The sequence below is a fragment of the Artemia franciscana genome, unplaced genomic scaffold (assembly GCF_032884065.1).
Source record: "Artemia franciscana unplaced genomic scaffold, ASM3288406v1 PGA_scaffold_56, whole genome shotgun sequence".
Taxonomy (NCBI): Eukaryota; Metazoa; Arthropoda; class Branchiopoda; order Anostraca; family Artemiidae; genus Artemia; species Artemia franciscana.
Window position 1 is genome coordinate 205294 of NW_027062696.1, and position 27173 is coordinate 232466.

The 27173-nt window shown below is 36.1% G+C and overlaps 1 protein-coding gene across 3 annotated transcripts in view; it reads right to left on the reverse strand.

Moving 5' to 3' along the window:
• Positions 1–26043, reverse strand: part of LOC136042024 (oxidized purine nucleoside triphosphate hydrolase-like) — a 60718-nt gene extending 34675 nt beyond the window's left edge. Inside the window, exons 1-2 of one of the 3 annotated variants that reach the window (XM_065726876.1) lie at positions 25939–26043; positions 12062–13703 (exon numbers count right to left, since the gene is read on the reverse strand). In XM_065726876.1, the coding sequence (XP_065582948.1) occupies positions 13198–13680 (483 nt within the window). In that variant the 5' untranslated portion in view covers positions 13681–13703; positions 25939–26043 and the 3' untranslated portion in view covers positions 12062–13197. Of the gene's footprint in view, positions 1–12061; positions 13704–25938 lie in introns of those variants that run through there. The other 2 variants (XM_065726877.1, XM_065726878.1) reach the window with 2 other exon arrangements.
• Positions 26044–27173: the final 1130 nt, after the last annotated feature.

Below are 27173 nucleotides of genomic sequence, written 5' to 3' on the forward strand. Positions count from 1 at the left end.
CTGTAAAAAAAAAAGGAACACTCTTGGTTGGTTCTCGAGTCAGGAAATGGTGCATCTCGAGCTCTGCTCAAAGATTCTCATATGAATAAAACTAGGAAACTTTATGGTCTGCTAACAACTATGAAGGTTAAATTGCATCTCCATTTGTAAAATCTGTATATAATCCTTTAGTAATCTCATATTTCCTGGCTCTTTCTACTTTTTGGCCTGTTTTCACACAAAGTCATTGAATAAACAAGAAAATATTTTAATAAGTAAGCAAAATGCCTTTATTGGCAGCCTCATTGGACTAGTAACACCACTATATAAACTAGATAAAGGGTTTCTGCCCCCCTTGATGCTTTCCAAAGAAGAAACGAGCAATAAACATTGGAAGTTCTTCCCAGAATACCCTTCAGTAAGCTAGTCTAGTCGTTCTGGTTTGAGCTATGTTTTTCCTTTTTTCTGCTCCATCAGTTATGTACATTATGTAACGTACATTACAACGTACATTATGACGGGGTAATGAAACTAGACATACGCATGTAAGAACCCCTTTTTGGCGCTATTTCTTGTGGTATAAGACATGGGGCGAGAAAAACATCTTCAATTTGAGTTGGGTCCAGATTTACCGAGAATTATATTTTTGGTGCACGGTGAGTATCTTCACTAGTAAGCCTACTGTAGATCAGGGCTTCTTAGACTTTTTCATTCACGACCCTATTTGTGATTCCTAGTTTCCTGGCGACCCCATATAAATGTAAAACAGAAAAAATGACTAGATATCTTTTCATGATTTAGTAATAATATACATGTACTTGTGAAAAAATAAATTACTAGAATTTGTTTAGAAACATACAAAAATCCAATATTGAAAATTGCTGATAAAGTCGCAAAATTAAATTCTATATAGTTAGAAGAATTATATGCCCTATTTTTAATCAAAATTGTTTTTTTGCAGTAGCATAAAGGAAAGTGAATTATGTAAACGTCTTAGTTCACTCGTATATATTTGAACGCAGGCGTAGAATGGTTAGTATTAAATTAAAATTAAAGGAAAAAATTTAATGAGATGGATGTGCCTATTTTTTTTATTCCATAACAAATTAAATCTTGGTGGAATTATTGATGCTGCTGGATGTGAGACCTCTTGAAAATTTTTGCGATAAACACTCAGATTTAATATGTATTAAAGCTAAGAAAGTAACTTAACATAAATATGTAGTGTCTAATGGAAGAGAAAATTTAACAACCCACGATCAGGGATTGGGGGTTGATCAAGTTCTAATCCAGAATTCAGTTAAGGGCTGTTTTGGAAACTTCATTTTAAGTTTGAGTCACTCGAAAGCTCAACAGATTCCTCTTGAGCTACAAATGACAGGCAATCAGTCTCACTTAAACCAATAAAAACGACTTTTGAATCGAAGCTACCTTTTTAAAATCAATATTTAACATAAAATATGTACAGAACTGTGTTTCTAGGGTGTTTAATTGATCTAAAATAATTTTTGTAATAAACGGTTTTAGAATGATTTCTCTCGGTTATAAAATTGTCGACACTGGAAAAAATTTTGAACATTTTTTTTCTTCCATACTTTACCAAATGCTAATATTTTCTTTTATAAAACTCAATTTTATCCTTTGGAGTAAATATATTCCACTTTTTGGAGATAAAACTTGAGATTTTTTATTTTTGCAAAGATATCTGACAAATAACTCAACTTGGATAGTCCTAAGTCATTTCAAAACATTTCCGTTTGGTTAAAAATATTTCAAATTCGTACTTTAATAACAATAATATTCTTAAACTTCAACCTCTTCGCATCAATTATACTTTGACATATAATAATAAAGTTGTGTAGTTGGAATCCGTATCCTTACAGAGATTTGAAAATAAACGGTTGTTAAGGGCATGGCTCTTAATAAAATTTATGACCTTAACAGCATCCTGAAGGACATCGTTTAATTATGGTGCTAAGTTTTTTTGCTGCAAGGGCCTCTTGGAGAATGAGGCAGTGACTAAAAGTTATATGATCATAAAGAGCAGCTTGAAAAAATGATTCAAAACCAATAATTTTGCCCGTCATTGCTGATGCACCATCTGTGCATATTCAACATTAATTTTATCTTTCCAAACCTGCAGCATTAAAAACTTATCAACTTTACAATTTAATTATGTCTTTCCCTGTAGTATGGTCTTCATAGGACGAAAAAAATACCAATTCTTCCTCCACGAATCTTTATAAATGTACCTGACTAATAGTAACGATTGCGCCAATTTAGCAATACAAGTTGTTTCGTTCAACTGCATTTAAGACTTAAATATTTTCAGGTGAACTGAAAATTGAGCCAGTTTAACAATATCAGTTGTTTCGTTCAACTGAATTGAAAATTTTGGGCTTTCTTTAATTCTTGTAACAGGTTGGGCTAGTTGGTCCTTGTTGAAATCAGAAGTTCTATTCGACACAGTGTCGTTTGACAAAGAAATTTCTTGAATATCATTAGCATATTTGCTTTCATCTTGTATTTCTACCATTTTTCTGCAAATAGCAGCAGGCAATACAAGATCTTCTCCAATGGGGAACGGCATTTTATTTTTAGAAATACATTATGGAACTTCATATGACGCTAGTAAATATTTTCCATTAATGGTCATAAATTTCTCTAAGGTTTTTTTTTGCTTTATTTAAAGATTTATACGGTCTTTCAAAATATTATTTTGGTTTATTGACATAAAGACATGCTTTGATTCAAGGATTCTATAATTTATTGCTGATCAAACAAAGTGGTCTGATTACTGTTACAGTTTTAAATGTAAAGCAAAATTAAAGAAATCACACATCATATTTTCTTTTTCGTACATTTGACGCTTTTTCCAATACTTTGTCCTGCCTGAGCAGAGTTTGCAGGATTACTATCTGCGTCAGTACCATTCTTATATAAGTTGTGGCATTTATAGATGGCTAAAAATTATTATAATCTCAGAATCAAATAAATATATAAAATAAAATATTGCATATAATTATTGAATAAGTAATGGATAAAAAAAAACATGGGATCTCGTCTCGCTGAAACACTGACAATTTAATTCATTAGACGACCCAGTGTTGCCAGAAGGAACAAAAAAGAAGTCATAGCCTTGAAAAACGATTTTTGCAATGCCAAATGTAATCTCCGAGAACATCATCCCAAACCTATTAGAAGAATTGACGAACAAAGTCCTTTAGTTCGTCCTTTACAGTCTTTTGAGCATATAGAGAGTTCGGCTTCTCTTTGTGACGTAAAAATTATTCGATTCAAATGATTTTATGAACGTCTGAAGAAAATAGTTCATGTCGTTCATAGTGCAAAATAGTTCATAGTTCATTTCATGCCAGAAATAAGCCAGATCAAAATAAAACTAGGTATTATTTAAGCCAGCGGTTAAAATAAAAAGATGTATCACCATTCACCATCAGAATAAGCCAGTCTGGAGAGAAATAAGCCAATATGGCAACACTGCGAAGAGAGTCAATACTACGCTAGTTCACATTACGGTCAGAGTTATTGAATCATTGTCTTGCTGAACATGTGTGCGTGCATTCCAACATTTTCTGTGTGCAGGTTTGTGAGATTAACTCTGCAAAAATACTCATCTAGATATTATAAAACCGTCCATTTAAATATGTAACATTAAGATCTCTCGCGACCCCAGAATTTTGTGACGCGACCCCATTTGGGTCGCGACCGATAGTTTAAGAAGGCCTGCTGTAGATGGTTAGTATTTGAAAATGTGTATAAATATTCCAAAACAGAGCGTCGAGGTCACGTTGCTCATCAATAATGTCCTGCAAATGTTATATTAATGGTCATTATAATTTGTGTTTGATGTTTAATCGCTGGCACTTGTCGACATTTATTTCTTCATTTCTATTTCGAAAATTCTCAGAAGTCCATAATAAAATAAATTTTATTCATCAATTTAAATATTTAAAGACGATTTAAAGACAACTTTTTGCTATTTCTATTGCAATTAAAAGTTCGGTAATTATTTCGTGTTATTGAGAAGTTGCTTTTAAATCCTGGTTTCTTTGGTAAGCTGATCTCCAATAAGCCCGACAGTATCTCGTTCCGTACTCGGAGTACAGAAGCTGTATATTTTATTTTATTTCTTAAATGCCGACGTACGATTGATATCTCTGTTCCAAATTGGAATTGCGTGAAGTGTTCTTTATTGGACGAGGCATTTTACTCGGGCTTGGTTTTTGGTGAATAGTCAGTTGGCGGCTGATTGGTCTTTTCTTTTTTAGTATCTTAAAAAGAAGCCGCCTAGCAGTAGTGGTGGCTCACGTACGGGTAGTGGCTCAAGAATGTCAGGCAACAAATAGTTTTTTTTGTGAAACTACAAGTTCATGTGGTGGCTTCCAGGAGAGAAGAAGAAGCTCAAATGGAGCTCTTTAGAAACAATCTTAATTCACAGATAATCAACACCATTACTAGCATACAAGCCAAAGGGACTGAGAGGCACAAACTATTAGACTCGATAATCATTTCCTTCCCTTTCATGCTTTTCCTCGATACTGAGATGTAACAACCCTCAAATCTTAAAAAGAAAGCACCTCCTGTTTAAATCCGGTATGCAAGTAATTTTCATCCATTTTGTGCTTTCTTTTGCTATGGAGAGGCATTAACCTCAAATTTTAGAAACAAACACCTATCATACAAAGCCAGTAAATACGTTCTGAGACCATACTGGCTATGCATGACGTATGAAAACAAAGTAAGGGAATAAAAAATGAAAAGAGAAAAAACAAATAGGTGAAAAAACGAGGATTTTATCAGCCAGTAGCTAAATATGAAAAACAAGCAAATATTTCGACAAGGACCTCCGCCAAGTCGTCCTCAGTGCTCAAAGAAAACAAAGAAGAAAAAAAACCAGCAAAATCTAACCTTTATAAGTGAACTACACGAGAGGAAGACAGATACTGACTCAACCAACAAAAAACCAAGTTTAAATCAATGAAAGAGAAGTTACCAATTAGATTGAATAAGTATCCTTTGCCTTGCAAAGGGAATCACGAACTATATAATCATTTGCATAACATATATTTAAGGTAGGTGTATCATTTCTAAGACGAGGTCTTAGGCTTCTCAATCTTCTGAACTTGACAAAGGATGATGTGAACAAAATAATTTATAGACTGGCTTTGCACGTATGAAAACAAAGGAAGGGAATAAAAAATGAAAAAACAAATAGGTGAAAAAAAGAAGATTTTATCAGCCAGTAGCTAAATATGAAAAACAAGCAAATATTTCGACAAGGACCTCCGCCAAGTCGTCCTCAGTGCTCAAAGAAAACAAAGAAGAAAAAAAACAGCAAAATCTAACCTTTATAAGTGAACTACACGAGAGGAAGACAGATACTGACTCAACCAACAAAAAACCAAGTTATGAAAGAGAAGTTACCAATTAGATTGAATAAGTATCCTTTGCCTTGCAACAGATTTCGCCTGTCTACAATTTCGGTTTCCATTAGATATGCAGACAGGTTGTCTTAAATTAGACTGAGCGGAAATATTCATAGAGTCTTTTAATATTAAATTATTATAAATTGGGCTTAAGGAAATATCTCCCGTGTCTCTATTTATAGCCAAATTTCTATTTATATGTTTTTTTATCTCAATAGCCTCTTTAAAAGATTGCGGTAGACCATTTACAGTATATATTAAAGTTGCCTCTTCAAAAAGAACTAAATGGGCAGGATTTTCGTATATATGCTGGGCCAGAGCTGAATCAAAGTTGTCATTTTTATTTTCCAATCTCAGGGACTTATCTATTGAAATTTTGTGTTCTTGCAATCGTTCCCCTAGTTATTGATTGGTCCTTCCAATGTAAAATTTTCCACATGAACAGGGGACTCTGTAGACACCACTACCTAGTATACGGTCCGTTTTATCCTTTCCCAAGTTGAAAAAATGTTCAACTTTTTGTTCAGTTTTAAAAGAAACAGAGAGATTATGTCTTTTTAAAATTTTTCCAAGTTTGTCGCTGAGTTTTGAGACGTATGGTAATGTAGTGAAAGTTTTTTTCTCAATTGCTAGTGTACCTGAATCAAGGGGGACGGGCTTCCTGTTTTCCTGTTTAATCTTTTTTAATCGTCTATCTATTATATTTTCAATGAGGTTGATTGGGTAGCCATTGCAGAATAGAATGTCTTTAACATAGTCTAACTCGGATTTTACATGATTACGTGAACATATTTTTAGACCCCTGTCGACTAAAGAAATTACTACCCCTCTTTTTACACAAGGAGGGTGATTTGACGAGAAATGTAGATACCGATCATTATGGGTTGGCTTTCTATATATAGAAAAATCCAGGCTAGGAATATTTTTTATAATTAAAACATCCAAGAAAGGGAGCTTTCCTGAATCTTCCAGTTCTATTGTAAATTGAAGATTCGAATCAAAAGAATTCAAATGTGCCAAAAAAACTTTTAGAGAGTTCTGACCATGTTCCCAAACAGCAAGAATATCATCAACGAAACGAAACCAGAGAGAGTGTTTTAAGGGGAAACTATTCAAAGCAGACTGTTCTATGAAATCCATATAAAATTTGCCAAAAAAGGAGACAAAACAGTGCCCATGGGCAGGCCCTTGACCTGAAGAAAAAATTTTTCTCGAAGCCTAAAATATAAAGAGAACTTGTTGCAAAGACGTACAAGCGTCATTATTGTGTCAATTTCCAAGGTTTTGTAATCTGCCCAAGTAGAATTTTCCTCTAATTTTCTTTGTAAGGCCTGTTCACATTTATGGACATCGCATGAAGTGTACATGGAAATTGCATCAAAACTAGATAAGATAGTTTTTTCTGTTATTCTACGATTTTTCAGCTTCTCAACAAGATCTATGGAATTTTTTATATAAGATTTCTGTGTTGTTAGAAAGATACTTGAAAATTGTAGCTTTTCTTAGCTACAATTTATGTCAGGTACACTGACAATTGAGAAAAAAACTTTCACTACATTACCATACGTCTCAAAACTCGGCGACAAACTTGGAAAAATTTTAAAAAGACATAATCTCTCTGTTTCTTTTAAAACTGAACAAAAAGTTGAACATTTTTTCAACTCGGGAAAGGATAAAACGGACCCTATACTAGGTAGTGGTGTCTACAGAGTCCCCTGTTCATGTGGAAAATTTTACATTGGAAGGACCAATCAACAACTAGGGGAACGATTGCAAGAACACAAAATTTCAATAGATAAGTCCCTGAGATTGGAAAATAAAAATGACAACTTTGATTCAGCTCTGGCCCAGCATATATACGAAAATCCTGCCCATTTAGTTCTTTTTGAAGAGGCAACTTTAATATCTACTGTAAATGGTCTACCGCAATCTTTTAAAGAGGCTATTGAGATAAAAAAAAACATATAAATAGAAATTTGGCTATAAATAGAGACACGGGAGATATTTCCTTAAGCCCAATTTATAATAATTTAATATTAAAAGACTCTATGAATATTTCCGCTCAGTCTAATTTAAGACAACCTGTCCGCATATCTAATGAAAACCGAAATTGTAGACAGGCGAAATCTGTTGCAAGGCAAAGGATACTTATTCAATCTAATTGGTAACTTCTCTTTCATTGATTTAAACTTGTTTTTTTGTTGGTTGAGTCAGTATCTGTCTTCCTCTCGTGTAGTTCACTTATAAAGGTTAGACTTTGCTGGTTTTTTTTTCTTCTTTGTTTTCTTTGAGCATTGAGGACGACTTGGCGGAGGTCCTTGTCGAAATATTTGCTTGTTTTTCATATTTAGCTACTGGCTGATAAAATCTTCGTTTTTTCACCTATTTGTTTTTTCTCTTTTCATTTTTTATTCCCTTTCTTTGTTTTCATACGTGCAAAGCCAGTCTATAAATTATTTTGTTCACATCATCCTTTGTCAAGTTCAGAAGATTGAGAAGCCTAAGACCCTCGTCTTAGAAATGAAACACCTACCTTAAATATATGTTATGCAAATGACTATATAGTTCGTGATTCCCGCCAAGACCAAATACAACAGAGAGGCACCAGGCTTCAACTTCTAAAGACGAAGTATCAAACGTAAAAAACTACTTCCAGTTTGAGGACGTTATATTTATTCCTACAGCAAAACTAAGGAAATTTAGCAAGATGAAAAGAGCTTTAAAGAGGAAAACTTAGCTTGAAACTGCAGCCTACCTCACTAGACACCGTATTTTTACAGGCAAGGTCTATTTTGGAAAAGAACAACCACATGATTTTCACTTCTAGTGCATGCTGACTTTGTTTAAAAAGAAACCCTTGGATATGAAGGTTCAGTTCACCAGGGCAACTTAAAGATGGTGAGCAGCTAAAGGTGCACTACTATCCATTCATCGTCCCCTTGGCCTAAGAAATTACGCTTAATTTCTATGGCTTAAATTCTAACTATAGGCTTAAGTTCTATGGGGAATTAGGCTGAAGCCTGATTCCCCAAATCTGTACCTTGTGCTGTACATTTGCCCATAGTTGATCTGTATTGCCCCACCTCCTGCTATTCATTCATTCGTCCTCTCCTCTGGCTGAGATCTATAAACAATCTGTGTTTTCTTCCCAAACCAGTAACTCCCACCCCTCAGTCCCTTATCACTCACAGATATTCTTCTTCACTGTTACTCAACATTAGTCATTCTCAATTATGTACTGCGCTTCTAGAGCAGAAATCTCCTCCGTTCTAGGTTTGAAGTTGCTTCCAACGATGAAATATAATACCATTGAGCTAAACCCTATGGATGCCCGGCATTCCTCTGCTGAAAATCCCAACTTTAGCTTTCAGATGGAAGTCTCATTAAGAATCGCCAAGTGCGCTTTTCTTGTAGAAATAGAGACAGAAAGAATTATTCTATCTTCGTTTGTTAGCCTGAGAATCAATTTAGGAAGGGCACGTTGCCATCCTCCCTGAGTTTTTCGTTCGCTTTTCAACCTATTCCGATCATAATAAAGTATCCAGGCAATAATACCATAAGATTCTACGACCATAATAAATTATCCTGTATGGGATTTATTTTTTTAATAATGTTTGTTTAGCAAGAAAAAATGAGATGAATCCATTAGAAGAACATAATACAAGAGAATGGAAAGTTTACCAATGTCTCACTGACGTATTTAAGAGGGCAGGGTTCATGGAACATTCTTCCCCTCTCAAAATTTGCTTATTTTCTTCGCTTATTCTCTTGCTTGCTGCAACCAGATCGTTTTTTTTTTGTTGAATGCTTTGTTGGCTTATTTAAGTGTCTCGCATTTACAAAATATCTCTTCTTTCAAAATCTCTGTTTTCTATTGTTAATCAATCTAGTTTGTGCACTTTTAAGATATGTCGTACAGAGTCAGCCAAGAGTTGTCATTCCCTTGGCACTCAGTGCTCAAAGTTACTGCCTCTTTTATTCGCAGTGCATCCACTTTGCAGCACTTATCCTGAAATTAATTTTTTTTTTAAGTTGTGTAAGATTTCTTTCAGGATATTCGAGAGTCGTATATTTCTCCAAATCTTCATACTTTTTATGTATAGCTGAATTCAACACAAATTTGGGATTTAAGCACAAACTCCCACAGTAGAAAACCATCATGTCAGTTGGGATCCTTTGTGTCGTATCTGCACTTCTTCTTATGACATGTTCTGATGGTGATGCTTCTAACAACCATCAAACTTTGAAGTTAAATAAAACGTGTTCGATTACATTTCACCCACCTTAAATAGTCAGAAAAGGAATGGCAGTAAGCTGACGCTAATCTAAATATATATAAATAAGTTGTTTGTTTGTGTGTCTGTCGACTGACGTCATGTTTGTGTGGCGACTGACGTCATGTTTGTCGACTGACGTCATTATAAGGATTGAGCTGTATGTCGTCATGAAGTTGTTTGTCGACTGCCGTCATGTTTGTCGACTGACGAAATTACAGACCGGGACACCGGGACACAAATGACGACCGGGGCACAGGGAATATAAATGACGACCGGGACGCTCAAAGAGAAATTACAGACTGGGACACTGGGACACAAATGACGACCGGGATACTGGGAATATAAATGACGACCGGGACACAGGGACACAACTACAACGGGGAAACCGGGGGCACAGGGGGATATATAAATGACAACGGGGACACAGGGAATGTTCGATTAGCAATCACCATCAACAAAGCTCAAGGGCAATCATTAGAATAATGAGGTATAGATCTGAATACGGATAGTTTTTCCCATGGACAATTTTATGTTGCATGTTCAAGAGTCGGTAAATTTGACAATATATTTATATGCACAGACAATGGGACATCGAAGAATGTTGTATATTCGCAAGTTTTACGTAGTTAAAAAAATATATATATCTATCTATATTCACAGGTGGGACACAGGGACACAACTACATTAGCGCGTAGTTAATATGGCGCGTAACGACTTGCGCGCAGGGGGGCTTGGGGGGCGCGAAGCGCTCCCACCAACTAGGTGTTGGGGTGGCGCGAAGCGCCACCCCAGCAGCTAGTATACAATAATACTTGTTTTAACTGCATTGATCTAGAGGGGGTCTAAAGAGCTCTGAGCTTCAAAACTTGAATCAGCCTTGGGAAACAAAAGATACACTTCCTTTCACGTCGGTACTGGTAAATATAAGCATAATAATGCAAGCAGTCCGAAATGTCACGGAGTAAATTTTTAAGAGGTGCTAGACAGCGCTGTTTAAGACTTCCTCAGAAAAAGCTTATGGATTTTTTTTAGTTGTGCGGCAACGCTGGTAGTAACCATTCCCTCCACAAGTAAAAATAAGACTTTTGGCAGAATCTTTAAAGCTTTCGAGCAGGATTTTTAAAAATTCCAGGCAGGTTTTTTGAGTACCTTAAAGCAGATGAAAGTAAATAAAGCAGACAACACAAATCTGACAGGAAACGGCGCATTAAACAGGATCGCACAAACCTCAACAGTTCAATATTTTGTCGTGAATTTTGACAAGATATTGAGAAGCACTGTATAGAAGTAATAATAATGTTAAGAGCACTATATAAGAAATATTAACACTGTTTGTGTAATCTTATTTTTCATCAAGATTTTCGTCAGGCTTGTTATTACAACTACTCTATGTGGTTAATCAGAACTTCTTGTAGTAGCAAGGAGTGATAATAATAAACAGGGTTGTTGATAGGTTTTCTAATATATGAGAGCCTTTAGTAGATGCCCCAAACTAAAATCCTAACTAGCCCCTGATGCATGTAATTATTCGTTGTTGTAAATCAAGAAGTATAAAATTTCAAGACTGGAATGAACAAAGGGCAGTGGGCTACTACCTTCTTTCAGGTTTGATAAAATACAATTATTGTCACAGACAAAACTTTAACATTTTTCTGTAAACTGTTTGTGAACTATTGGTAAGCCTGATACGGCCACTAGACCACGTTACTGGAATACCAGCACTAGATTTTCACAGTGGAAAAAGTAGCTTTAACAAGGAACAAATTAGCTTTAAGTTAGTTGTTAGTTACGGTACTAAACAGGAACTAAAATAGGAAAAAGTTACAAGGGCTTAAGGCTCAATAATCTTATGATGGATATTCTTGTTCGCCTTGCAAGTTACATGTTTAATTTTTCTTTTTTTTTATCAATAAAGCTACTTTCTACTAAAAACTAATAAAATTAATATTTTTGTGGTGCATTATTAGTTTTGGATCGATATATAGACACGCAGATGATGTATCCAGGGTGGGAGGAGCGGGGTTTATTATTATGTTAGGAGTTTCTTAGAATATTATGTTTCATAAACAATTGAAGCGACAAAATATTAGAAAAGTAAGGGGATATAACCAAATAAGTTCACAGCTATTGGAGTTACAGCAACTTCGACTATCATTTAAGTCTTTGTTGACAAACTATTGCAATCTACTCTGAAGCATCTAAATACCAGATTTGGGATTGATCTGTCAAGCAAATTAGAACAAGTATCTGCAAGAAAGCACCAAAGGATCAACAAACACGCACACTAAAATCTGCTGCTTTTAGTGCCGTCTTTGGGCTCTTCGATATTTTTGCTCTTAAACTAATTTCTCGTCAACGTGGAATTAAGTGAAACTTTAATTTAAAAAACTCAATTAGGCTCAAAATCATTATTAAAAACTGATTAAGCTTGGCGGTAGCTACTTAAGAAAAACCTGTGTACTGAAAAAATACAAAGAACAATATAGAATTGGAGTTGAGCCATAGAAAGCAGAAAGAAAATCACTAGAATTTTAAACTAGAGATGCGCATCACCTAAATAGAGATGTTTTTCACTGTTTCGACTGACCCAGGCAATGAAGCAGGTTCAGACATAACTTATTGTGTTTTGCACAAATGTTTACTGATGAAAATTCTATCCTTCCATAAAAAAGATATACAAAACCCAATATTTTAAGTACACATAAAAAGCAAGTTTGTTTCAAACAGAACGCAGAGATTACATTCTACGTTCTTGCTAAATTATTACAAAATACAAACTGGGAGAGAGCTCTGAGGAGGGGGGGTATTTTGTGACCAGGCTCTCCTATATATGATCATATTTTATACTTTAGCTCATGTTTGTCACATAATCAATCTGCTTGGGCGGAGGAGGACCCTCTTAGGCTAAATCCGTCACATTTAAGCCTCTCACTCAGAAAGAAAGAACAAATATGCATACCTATCTCAACCCATTTTTAACAAAACGTCACCATTTTTCTATACTGTTTCATTTTTAACAAGGTCCCCTCCCCCCTCTCTTCAAGATAGAATTTAAAAGATTTAAAACAACAAAGAATTTTGGGGCGTTTTTCGACCCTCCTGTATATTGTCTCCCTTCCTAAAATGGTCTATGTGTACATATTGGTGTAAAACCAATGTACATCAATAACAATCGAATTTAATATAAAGCTATTTCCAGGCGTTCCCCTTTAGATTACTACAAATACCCCAGAAAAACAAAATTGTGCTGTTCAATTTACTTTTCTGAGTTGTGATCCACTCCCCCATCCCACCTTAGTCAGAAGAACAAAATTAAATAAGTATGTATTGATCGTATGGTATAAATATTATTATTTAGTATATTAAAAAATTTTCTCATATAGAAATCATCTGCACTGAAGACTTAAAAACAAAGTATTACAATACAATTGTCTTGAACCGGTTTGGCAATTCTTGAAATTAACTAAAAGACAATTGTTTTCAGCGGAAAGGTTTCACTCATCCAAAGACTCAACTTCTTTTATCCAATGACTGATGATCTTTTCATGCCCTTCAAATAAAAAGTAAGCATTAAACTTTTTGTTGTCCAACATATATGGAAACCAATGTGGATCATCCTTCCACATTTTCTCAAATGGTACTTCATGAACTTTATACCACTGGGGAGACATTTCTTCACTTTCAGTAACATTACCCGTAAAATCCACAGTTGAAAACACATGAACGTTTAAAATAACAGGATCACCAACAAATTCAAAATCAATCACACCTAGTTTCTTGAGGTTCGTGACAAGCAGACCACATTCTTCGCGGACTTCCCTAACAGCAGCATCAGATATTGTTTCGTCTAAATCCACTTTACCTCCAAACCCATTCCATTTTCCTTCCCCAAATCCTCTCTTCTTTCTTCCAAGTAGAATCTGATCATCTCGTCTAATAAATGCTAATGTGAGAACTTTCTTAGGAATTTTGGCCATAGTTGAATGCCACAGGATGATAACTGGAAAAGTCTAATTCTTAGTTTTTGACAATTTTCCAACTAAACTTTTACTAAACAATTATATGGGGCTTTTCGCTCTCCTTTGTCAGTTTAAATCAAGTGATCAAATACAATATAAATCATCTTTTATTTCCATCAAGAAAAATATATATCCAATCTTTGTCAGTGCAAACAGCTATCTATAATCTACTTGAATATGATATCGACTACCAATGTCTGTTTATCAACTGCTTCCAAGAATTTTCTTTACTACAGAATATGTTCCTTCTTTGGCTCTAATACATACGTAATTATGTGTCACTATAGTTTGAAACCCAATAACGGCTACAAATTGCTGGACAAACCGAATTTATGACGGTAGTCAGTATTAAAGTTGGAAAGAGTGTTGTATGGTATATTTTCCTTTCAGATAACAAATTAATCAATATTTTGGAGCATATGAATGTATCTCAATAGTTAATAGTTACTCAATTTCAGCATAAACTCACTCTACTTAGGTCAAAAAATACTACAATTGTGAATAACAGCCTTTTTGATCCCCTCTTTCGAGTTAAACAAAATAGAGACAATATTCTTATTTTGTTACAACTAGAAATTTTCAATTCATTGGATTTTTAGACTCACTCTCAGTTTAACTGTACAAGCCCTTCTTTTCGTAATACCTAAATATAATCCAAGAGTGTGCATAGAGCTGCGTCAGAAGGCTATCTAGTAAAGAACATACAAGAGTATAGACCTTTCAATGGCATGCACAATAAACTACTGCACAGAGGAAGACCATTGTTGATAGGAAAGCCAGCAACCTTGAAGATGGTGCTAGGAGGGGAGAAACCAGCTCACTATACAAACACCTCTGCGAGTTCAAATAAGGGAAGCCTTCCACCGTGAGCCGCGTTCTGTCTGCAGATAGTAGCATGCTGGATGATGATGCAGGTCAACTTTCTGCCAGGATCAATCACTTTTCAAACTTTTCTAAACACTGAGGCAGTCAACAATCGAGACCCATATCTGATTCAAGCAACCATAGCCATGCCCGAGGTGACTTCCAAACTAGCATCACAAGCGTTTACAGCCTCTGAGATCTGAAATGGTGTGAAACGTCTGATAAGTAATCGAATCCCTGGCATATGTGATATTTCTGCAGAACTTCTCAAATACGGAGGTGCAGCAGTGATACTGTAGTTCCAGCTCATCTTCTCAGTTATATGTACAACAGAATGCATAGCGAAAGATTGGCGTGCGGGCATCATTTTGCCACTCTGGAAACGAACACTTGCCAAATCTGCTCAAAATATCACAGGATTACGCTTCTCTACGTTCCCGGCAAACTTTTTGCCATGACACTACTGGATAGATGCTCCAAATTCCAGTGTGGTAATAGAAGACCTCAGTAAGCCAGGTTCCAGCCCGGCATATTGACAACAGAGTAAATCTTCAGTATGCACCAGTTGATAGAGAAAATGCGAGAGTTCACCGAAAATTGCACATTGAATTTATCGACATCAAGGCAGCTTTTAATTATATAGATCGCCGTTTTCACTCGCTCATACTGAGAACCACAGGCCTACCACAGGCCTACCACAGACAAACTGCTCATTTTTCGAAAACCTATATGATGGTATGGAGAACTGCATGCAAGTCAATGGAAAAATACAGCCACACATTCTCAGTGAAGACAGGCGTCTGGCAAGGTTGTGCCACCGCTCCCGAGCTCTTTAACTGTGTGATAGCTTACATAATGACCTGCATGACAAATCGCCTTCGATTCGGTGTTCAGTTTGGAAACCTTGTACTTACTGATGCTGCCTTCGCTGCATCAGTTCTCTATGTCATCATTCTCTATGTCATCCTGACAAGAGCTGAAAGGTCAAGTGTCTATAAAAACATGTACCTTATTTATTTATTTTTCAGTTTGGCAATATGATCCAGCTATTGTATCCTAGCCCCTCCCCTCCTTACTGGGATCAAATAAACCACAAAGCCTAAGAAGAAGTTGGGGATTTTGATAGGCTTTTTTGTAGCACTGGAATTATTTGAGTTCAAAAGGAACTGTGGTGAAAAATAAGTAAAAAAAATAATAATGCAAAACCACAAAATCAGCAGACTATGTCTATATCTGCTTCCATTAAGGGGAGGGCAGGATACAATTGTGATACTAGTGGTTATTATACCTGGAAAGAGCATTGAACAGGGAATTGGACGGTATATTTCATTTTTTTACTTACTGATATCTGCTGTGTAAAATAAATTCACCTACTTTAATTATTAGTTCGTTTATGGTATAAGGCAGAAATCCGATATAAAAAGAAAAGAAGAAAAATAAACTTTGTCCCCAGTGCAATGCTTATTCCCAATATAATAGTTATGGTCATTATTATTGTACCTTCCCCCTGGAGCTCTATAGTATAGAGCCCTAGGGCATATCTTAAAGTTTGTTTGTTTTGTTGCTCTTTTTCAAATTGGGTTTGTTTAGCTTTGAATTAACTTTTAACTTTAAAGCAACTTTTATATAGGCACAAAAATAATGTGAACCCACCAAAAAAGTAAACTTTTTTTTAAATAGCCTAGGGCTGTATCTAACCAGGGAATCAGCATTCAATAAGGATTTAAATGGTATGTTTCTTTTTCTTTTTGATTTCTGTCCTATAAGCAAAAATTACCAGGGACTGGCTACTGTACCTTATAATCTACCAGTTTCCCCTACAATACAGGCCTAGTTACTCGCGAAAATTCTAAATTAACTTACTAAAAACAACCTTGAGAGCAATTCCAACTATTTAATCGGGTCCTCTTCTGGATGCATATGCCCATGCCTGCTTATTAGGAACGTTCTATCTTACAATTGGCTGAACCAATAGACAAAATTAGAATCAAACAGTTTGTCACAACTGTAAATAAGGAGTGACTTGGCTCACTGATGACCAAAACCCCCTAAAAAAACAAATTGTGATACCAACAGATACATCAAAAGAGTTGCCTTTTCATGCTGATTCCAAATATATAAAGTTTACTAAGTTTCATGCTACCTATTAAAAGCTACAAGCCTGAGAGTATTTGCCCAATTTTCAAAAAAGGCGGGAAACCCCTCTAAAAGGTTAATTGATCTTAATGAAAATCACATCATAAGATTCAGCAAATCAGAGAACCCAACTGAAGAGGTTTCAAGTCCCTACATACAAAAATGTGTAGTTTTTTTTGCCAGAAGAAAAATCATGGATGTGTGTTTATTTGTTTTCCAAGAGGCGATTGTATCAAACCAGTGATCCTAGAAGACTGGTAGAGCGCTCATTTGATCAGAAATCAAAAGTTCTAGTGTCCTTTCCAAGTAACAAAAAGATTGGAGGGCAACTAGCCTCTCCCCCTCCCATGCTTCTTTTCACTCAGACATCCAATCAAAATTTTGAGAAGGCCATTTGACTCAGTTTAGTTGAAAGGTTCAATGACTATGTCCTTGGGGATGAAATTACCCCCAATAGTCCCAGGATAAATGGCTACAGGCTACTCAATTCACCTTCTGTTCACATATACTAATTGTTAATAGGATATCTGAAATTTTTTGAGGGGTATATTTTCTGCTAGAAGGAATTTTAATAGGGATGAACTTTTGGGGAAAATGTAACATGGAGGGAGGGAAGGGGATTTCCAAGCATTATTTAGAAAATGATCAGAAACTAAATAAAAAAGTTTTTTTAAGAGAGGGCTGATCCTTCCTCAACCCTTACCTTTTATGCTAAAGTTTGACTTTTGGTCATAATTCTTCATGAAAGACAGCTCAAACACAAGGCCTGTTAAATTTGAGTGAGAAGTATTTCTCAAGGACTTTAGCATCAAGAGCAAGAGTCGAGGAAAGTGAAGTCCTCCTCATTTACAGAATAATTTCAGTTCATTCTAAGTTTTAAATGTTGCTCCTTACTTTAAGTATTAAAAAAACATATTTTTTTATTTAATTATCCATGGAAAGCTATTACTTCATTCTATCTGAAATTAATGCACCAGTTTGAAATATAAATGACTGGCTATTTCCCTAAAAAAAAAATCAAAATTTCATGAGACTAGTGATAATTGAGCTTGAGAACACCCCTCCTGTTTCTCAACTAGAGGTCCTGGCACCATTCTGGTGGGACTAATAGTTGAAAAATGCAAGACTGGTGGATTTCCTTTTTTGAAAGGACCGCAAGACTGATGGACTACATTTACCACCCAGAACAAAACCGTTACCTAGACCTGCCTTCTATACATTTTCTGGGTCTAAGGAATAGAGAAGTAGTAGAGATAGAAACTTAAAATATTTTGCTATGTAATAGACTCTGTTCAAATTTATTCCCAAACGTTTTATTTTCACATCAAATGTTTGTCACTAACCAATGACATTGCACTCAAGACAGCTACTAAGCCACTGAGGTGAAGTGGGTATCGAAATGCAAGACTTAACCATTTGTTACAAAAGAGCTAAAGAAAGCTGGAAACAAGAACAAAAAGAATACACGGTTGAAAAAAGCAAAATATCAATTCCAAATATCGTTTCAATACAAGAAATAAAACAATTGAACATTGTCTATTTGAATGTAATATGCTGACGCCTGCACAGCTTATCCTTCAAAGAACTGTTAAAGTGCTTCAAACACCATAGAATTCCACCATCAATAACCTGGCTGGCTTAACCTGCATAAAGAGAACTGGACTCCAAATACATACCTTGATTGTTCAGTTATCGGAATCAAAAGAGCTAATGCAAGAGATATAATCATAACCAAGCCATCTCAAGATAAACAATTAGCAACCACCTCTAATAGTCTAACACATATCATACAGAGAGTCAAATTGAAAACAGCTGAACAGTTTTGACGGAAAAAAAATCACTTAACGCCTAACAGAAGGATAAATCAATTGGATTGGTCAAATTGAGGGCTATAAATAGACAGAGATTAAGTGAGGAAATTGACAAGCAAAATAACGTAGGACCAAGAAGAGATCCTATATCTTTAGTATCCCAAACTGACCCCAAAGACCTTTGGATGCATAACTCATCCCAAAAGCCAGAGTGTCATTCTTTAGCAAACTTAACATATAGAACCAAGACATCCATGGCCAACAACACATTGTTAGTGCTTTGAATGCTTGTTTGTGTCTGGATTCAGCTTCATGAAACCAGATGACAGCCCTCCGCAAAAGATACTGGAAGTTATAAATCTATATGCATAAGATTTGCAGAAAGGAAACTCCTTTTAATGGTGTAACTATCCGATATCTTACCACAAATAACCTTCTGAGCCCATGTCCAGTTTACCATTTCTGAAAAGATTAAATTTGTTTCTAATTAGTGTTTTTATTTGGTGATTATTGAAGGGTGTATCACTAGAGCACTTTTTATAATTTTTTTCTGGGCAAGAAATTAGATATTTATCATTTAGCTTTTTATGGAATACATTGATTTTATCATCAAGATCTTGTAAATTGTAAATATTAGAACAATATTCAGTATTCAGCCACATACCAAAAGAAAGAAGGCCAGAATTTTGAAGAGAGTGGTAGGAACCACAAGTTATTGAGAAAGAATGATTAAAATTTGAAGAAGGAGACAAAAGGAAAAATTTATGATAGCCCCCCCCCCCCAATAGAGGCATAGCTAAGGGGGAGTGTACAAAGTTTTTGTATTGATTAGAATAATATCAAGAGACGTGTTTTCCTAGTTGTTAGTATTTTAACTATTTGTTTTACTTTAAGTGAGGAACAAAAGGAATCCATCTTGGGGTCAATGGTGTCACTAATTAAAAAAAAATCATCTATTTGGGTACTTAGAAATAACAAACCATCACTATTCTACAATTGTATGATAAATTTGCATTTTGGTTTGGTGACTAGTAAAAGATGGCTATTGCAATTATATTAAATGGACATCGAAGCACTTTTGGCCTGATACTTAGCCAAAGGATTTCATCATAGTCAGATAAACTAGGGACATAAATAATTTTGGGGTAAAGGTGGCTGTTAGAAAAAAAAAACAAGACACCACTGCCATTTTTCCGAGTGGGTAATCTAAAGGACAGAGCTTGAACTGTGTGAATCTAGGAGCATAAACTGTGAATAAGTTGATAGAAAAAGGGACCTTTGGTCATGAAATTGTACTTCAGTAACACCTATAATATCAATTTGATTCAATTCTGATAGCACCTTGAGTTCAGTAAGCTTATCAAAATTAGAACTTTGAGCATTAGAGACAAAAAATTTAGGAAATTTAAAACTATTAGAGAAACATGATGCTCGATGAGTTTGAGTGATTCTTGGGTAGGGTTTTAATTTTGGGTTATGGGACCTAAAAAAAAGTAAGGCTAGGGGCAGACTTATCTTGGGTGTTGAGAACTGGGGAATGGGACAAAGATATAGAAGAAGTGCGATCAGGAAAGTAGAACTGGTTTCCAGTTAACCAAAAGGTAAAACAATTATAATTTATTACAGGACAATTTTCACATGCAATAACTCTCAAACACAAATCACATTGATAGGGTAGCAACAAGGGATAAATAAATAGGAAGGAGTAGAATTTCATGGAGATACGGTAGAAATAAGTCAATTTTGGAGGGTTCTTGAAAGGGGGAAGAGGGGGAAGGAAAGGCAGGATGGTGCTGGAAAAGGAAGGCAGGGTGGGAAGTGTCTGGGAGGAGAAGGCTAGGATTTATTTTGACAAATGGAGTATACAAGCTCAAAATGGGTAGCAACCTCTTGAATGCATGGAAAGGATCAGAGTTGCAAGGGTATGTATGATTCAGAAGAATATGAGCAAGGGGGTTAGGAGGACTTGCGTGGAGTAAAGCAATTTGCAATGGTGTGTTGACTGGACAGAGGGACGTTTCAACAAGAAGATTCCTGGTGTTTCCTGTATAGTATTGGGTATGGAGGGGGACATGACTGGAGGTCAAATGGAACACATCAAGGAGGAGGAAGAGGTTGTTGATGCTTTGTGTGCCATCCTAATAAAGGTTGGGTTTTAAGATAAAAAAAGGGGGCACCTTAACATGAGAATTAGCACAACCAAAACAACAACCAATTGAAAAAAAATGTTAGGTTACAATACCTAAATGTTTGAAATTGTACTTGAGCTAACTACATTTTCCTGATAGGTAAAATCTGCATAAAAGCAACAATCTACAATGACCAAATCTACAGTTATCAATTAAGAATTTATTACAAACTCTTAAAAAGATGTCATTTTTTGCAAGGTCCTGGTTCAACAACTGTTCTTTCTTCATATCAACGTTTTTTGAGTCTTTTTGATTAAAAAAAAAATAATTGCTATTTTGTCATCACTATGATTTTGATGGAACTGGTAAGTAACCTTTTTACTAACCTGACTAGACAAATATTTAAGGGAGAACTGGACAGGGTTGTTTGCTTGGCAGGATTAGTTACTGATGAATTATTAACTTCTGCTGAGGTGAAGTCTTAATGCTTTGGACACTTGTTGTTGAGTTGAAGTGTAGAAGAATGTCTTAGGGATTATCAGACACATTTATGGTGTTCAGTTCGTAAGGAATTCCTAGATTTGGCATCATGTGCAGTAGATTAGAAATAATCCAGGATATAAGGGTCAAGGATTCATCCAGCTTTTGTTTCAATTCCAAAAACAAAAAAAACTTTCTCTGTTCTCATATTTGATTGTGAGTAGCATGGTCTGGCATGTCAAGTCCTCAACAAGGGGAGCTGGCCCTATGGAACAAATTTCAGTTTGACATGTTGCATCAGACAAGGCAAAACTTGACAAATATCCATTTGAACTGACACTTCTTGCAAGGTGGGGCTAGAGTTGCTGCTGGAGGATCTACAAAATTTGAAATGCTGTCATCAGTCTGACATACAATTTCCTGAGGGAGAACTGTTTTTTGTGATGGAGGCTGGGGAAAGATGAATTCATCCTATGGGAAAAGAAGGTCAGTAGAGATTTGGCATTAATCTCCTTGAGGATACAGAGCATCCTGACTCTTGAATTTGTAGAGCAAAGGATGCAAGGCAAAGGTAAAACAGATGGCTTTAAAAGGTTTACCTGCATACTAGAAATATCCTTGGAGGAACAGTCAGGACACAACCAACTTTCATTCTAGTTAGTAGTACCAATTTGAGCACAATTTTCAGCTCCTGGATGAAAAGAAGAATTGCACACTCCACATTTGATTGAATTAGAAAGCACTCTTAATTTGCATCCTGGATAGACTAATATTTGTCTAACAGGTTAACAAACTAAATAAACTCTGGTTTGTTGCAAAGTGTTAACTGGTGGAATGTTAGATGATGACTATGTGGGTATTGCTTTCAAACTCATTCTTCAGCAGGTACTACCTTATTAATACATATGAGCATATAACTGATCTAATTGACCAAAAGATTCCAGTTGACTTTGTCTAAACCTACTGCCAATGCCTCTGCATGAAGCTAAAGGCTATACATTTGAATGTGGTAAAATGGGTCAACAAGTTCTTTTCAGAGAGAAATGAACCAGTAAAAATTTACAGGGGGAATACTGCAACCTTAATGCCTAGTGTCTGCAATGTTGAAAGTGGATTACCTCAGCAGAGTCGTATAACCAAACACTCTTTAACATTTGCATAAATGATGCTTGAAGACTTGCCCAGAACAAGATGAGTCTTTATGCTGATAATACAAAGATTAGTGCCCCTCTATCCATTCTTGACTTCAGTCCAACTATGACCAGAAAACTAATTGGGTGGAACTATGGTGTCTACAGTTTAGTATCAAGAACTGTAAAATATAGTATTTTGGCAAAATGTACCAGATATAACCTTGCTACATGACCTAAGCAGATAGATCAGGACAATCCCTCCTGGCAAGCAATGCTGAGAGGGATTATCACACATTGGAAGCTCATATTGCTACCACACTCAGGCAACTTCAGCAAAGGCCAAAAAGCCACTGTGTGTAGTTAAATGGCTCTTCAGCAGCTGGTTGCCTTTTATAATGACAAAGCATTTCAGAGCATAATACTGCCCTAAAGTGTAGTTTGACATGTGTATTGCTACTCCTCTCAACAAGGAAGACCAGCAGGTACTAGAGCTTATACACAGATTTGCCACCAAGTGCATAAAAGTCATTGATTACTGTTTTTGTCTTGAAAGGATGAAGCTCCCTTACCTCAGCTGCAGAGGGAAAAAGAAGGATGTTAGTTTGACATGTGTATTGCCACTCCTCTCAACAATGGAGACCAGCAGGTAAAAGAATCTATACACAAATGTGCCACCAAGTGAATAAAAGACATTGATTATCCTTTGTGTTGTGAGAGGATGAAGCTTCCTTACCTCAAGCTATTAAATTCTGGATGGACAAATATTCAGCTAATCTTGCCAGAAAAGGAGGAAGCTCAATGAAGTTATACAAAGAAGAACAAATGTCAAGTGGAGAAACAACCTCTTCTCAAAATATGGTCTGAATGCAGGATTCCCTTGCAGAAAAAAGTTCATGTCTCTAATGTTGATGCTTTCAAGAAGTCAGCTGATCCAGACTGGTATATAAAACCACTGCAAACTGTTTACAATGCTCCTGCTCACCTCATCATTGACCTAATGTTCAGGGGTTTTCCTTGATGGTTTGATGTTGCACTTTAGAGTAACAATAAAACTACTTTCCAAGATGCTAAATTCTCCTCATCTAGGATTTTACATCGAATTCTATTAAGTGGCTAGAGAGGGTAGAGTTGGGAAACATTTTGCTACTTTCCTGGCAAATAGAATAAATTACCTTAATTTGCACTTTGGAGCAAATTAAGATCTGTAGATCTGTTGAATGCTCCTGAGTTGAATTGGTGATGTCTCATAGCAGGTATGAGCAGGACGGAATGTCCCACTCATACTTCCAGTCTTTCGTGGCCCACTCTTTATCCAGTGCCTTCTTGAATGCTTTGGGGGTGGGGGCTGAGACTGTTGCTTTGCACAGTTCATTCCAGGGGTTGACGACTCTGTTGGTGAAGAAACTCTTTCTGGCCCTGGTTCTGACTGACTGCTTGAACAGCTTCTTTGAGTGTCCTCTGGTGCACTGTGGGGGGCCTGGGTGGATGGGCAGGATCTTGGCATATGATGAGTTCAGCAATTTGCGGGTCATCATCATGTCGCTACGGTTGCGCCTGTACATGAGGGTAGGGAGGTTGAGAGCCTGTAAACGATCTTGATAAGGTTTGTTTCCAAGGTTTGTGATGGCCTTGGTTGCTCTCCTCTGGACTCCCTCAATTAGCCTGACATCTCCTATGTATGTTGGGAAGGCAGCGCACATGCCAAAATCCAAAATGGGTCTGACTAGTGCCTTGTAAAGTTTCAGGAAAACTAGTGGGGATCTGCTGGTAACTGTTCTTTTGATCAGACCTAAGTTTGTGTTGGCCTGGGACACGCTCTTGATGGTGTTGGCATGGAACTTGAGAAGGCTGTCAACGATGACCCCAAGGTCGCGTTCCTCTGTGCTGGTCTTGATGGGTGAATCGGAGTTGGAGGCATGTTCATGCATATGGTATTGGGTGCATGGGTTTGAGGATCCAAAGTGTAGCGTGCTGCACTTGCTTATATTGAACAATAAGAGCCATTTGTCTGCCCACAGCTGGATTTTCTGGACATCTGTTTGCAGGGATTTTACATTCACTGCTCCAAATAGCTTTGAGTCGTCAGCATAGAGAGACAAGTTGTTTTCCACCTTGCTGAATATATCGTTGATGTAGATGTTGAACAGTGTAGGACCAAGAACAGTTCCCTGCAGTACTCCACTGATGACATCACAGGGCTTGGAAAAGACCTTTTCACCTCCAACACCAAATAGCCTGACACTCTGGGTTTGTCCTGACAGGAAGTCCATAAGCCAATCAACCAGGTTGGGGTGTAACTGGGCAGCAGTAAGCTTTTCTCTTTGCCTTTTGTGTGGGACTTTATCAAAGGCCTTAGCAAAGTCTAGTAAAACTAGGCAGCACCAAGCAGCCGGAAGTCAACACAGCTGAACACAATCCTCTTGTTAGCCATATCAATTCCTTAGAGCATAAGACCAGAGAGTTAGGACTCCTTAAAAGATCCCCCTGCCATGTTCTGATGGCTTCATTTATAGGTTCATGTATTTCTCTATTGTTCTGTATCTTTTGATGCTTTGTTTTCTTTTTGTACATGTCATTAGACCTATTTCTGATTGCAAATAAATTTTGGATCTGTTGGATTTTGAATATATTTTTTAACTGTGGATAACAATGGAAGGAAATATGATAATCTGATTAATAGAAGCCAACTGTGTATTATTAGTAACCCTCAAGGCCTGGGAGGATGTTTTCAGGGAAATTTTAAATGTCTGTTACATGGGTGAATCTCCAGCACTTTTAGTCTTTTATTGGGGGAGGGGGGCAAGTGGGGCCCATATCTTGATAGTCAAGGGGCATGGGATATATAAAAATTGTTTTACCTACATTATTCAGGAGGCAACTGCCCCCTTGCCCCCCAAAAAAACAGCACCCTGGATACCTTATGAATATGTTGTTTAATTATGTTATACAGGCCTTTGTAGGCTACTTTAACAGCTATAATGATCTGTTTCTGAGTGAACATTTTTGTGATTTCTCTGTAGCTATTATCAGTTAGGTGAAAAAAAAATTGCATTAGCATACACAAAGGGTTTGCATTTCCTTTTAGTTCTATATAACATACATCTTAGGGATATATTTGGGACTATCATAAGGAGTGGGGTGTGTTATCAGAAAAGCAACCATGATATTTGGAAATCCCATAAAACAAGAGATCTAATGTTACCACTGTAAAGGTATGGAATAGTGGCTTTCTAGAAGGGGATATACTTAATAAAAACAGAGACCAATAAACTTTACCCTAGAGTAATGGCCAATTACATATACTGAATTTCATATAGCCTATGCATTGGACTCTTTTTACGCTTGTTGCTGTTCCCTTGCATGTCTGCCCTTAAACCCATTTGAGGAAAAGAGGCACATGTGGAAAATTCACTACATAGCCTACACATAAATTTAAAATATAAACTTAAAGTATTACTATATATTTGACCACCAGGAGAAGGGAGCGTGGTTCAAATTTATTAATGTGTCTTAAGGAATGATATTAGTAAGTATTTATAGAGTGTTTACAGCGGATTTCATACTGTTCCCTTTGGGTGCGTGTTTAAATTAGACCACTGATACGCATAATGGTCAAACCTGCGCTTCAAACTCAAATATCTCACATGAAAAATCAAGCCTCACCTATGGAAACAGTTTAATAGTAGTAGTAATATAGTAATATTTATTGGCAGTCCAACGTTTTTTATTTTCAGATATTAACGCCAGATACTGAAGTTTATATTGTCCTCTAAAAAACTGTGTAAAGAAGATATAGATAGCAGCATAATAAAATTCTACAATAGATGACAGCATGGATTGACTTATTTTTTCCCTAGTAGTTTTAAATACGTCTTTAACTAAATATGTCTTTAAAGATCAATAAAAGCCCTATTATATATTTTAATAATTAAAGTCTTTGGGAGGATCTAGCCCTACACTACTGTTTTTTCTCCCTTAGTTCCGATTCAAATCAGACGTCAGAAAGTGTATGTGATTTCTCCATGCTTCTCTGTTATTGTGTGGCGGAAGATTAATATTTATGTTGATAGAATTTACTATGTCAGACCATTTTTTTATTTAAAAACGTTATTAAGTTTGATACACGACACTCTGTGACGATTATTTTTAGGCTAAGCTGAGTCCACAAAATTTCATTCAAAAAATTTCTTGTGAAGAAGAACAAACTAGCGCACATCTGTAATACATCACTGTAGAAAGTAAAGCCTAACAAAGATTGACTTTGATTTTATTTTTATAGGGAAAGATGTAATTGATAATTATTTTCAAAATGGCCCTGACATTTCATGCTTGGCTTCAGAAATACAAAAAAGTTACAATTGTCTTTTGACCTGTCTCATTTGTAATTCGATTCCTAATGTTTGTGACATGGCTAGGATACTAGGAATATGCTGAAACTTCAAGACTATTTGATTAGCATATACATTTTGTAGACTACGCCTCTGTTTACATTCATCATCTTGTGCCAATCACGTACAATGCTGGTTTGATGTCAGAAAGTATTGCACATTTTTTCATTTTATTTTATTTTTTTTATTGAGTATGAACTCATGTTAAGGTTTAAGACTATTTCGGTAGTTTTTAGTTCAGCTGATGAAAATGGTCACTCACCTGAAAGTCCCAGTCTGACTGAAAAGAAAACTACCCCACATCTTGGGTTCTTTGTGGCATCCATATATTTCTTGTTTCATGTGTTGATGATATCCCCAACCTATGTCAGACTACTAAGCCCATTTCATCACTTTTTTCCGTCAAGTCTGATGAATCTACTATTTTTGCCTTTTATTTAACGGCTCTTACAACCCATTATCACATATTGTTCCCTTAGTGCCCAAATTACTATGACTTTTGATCGTATT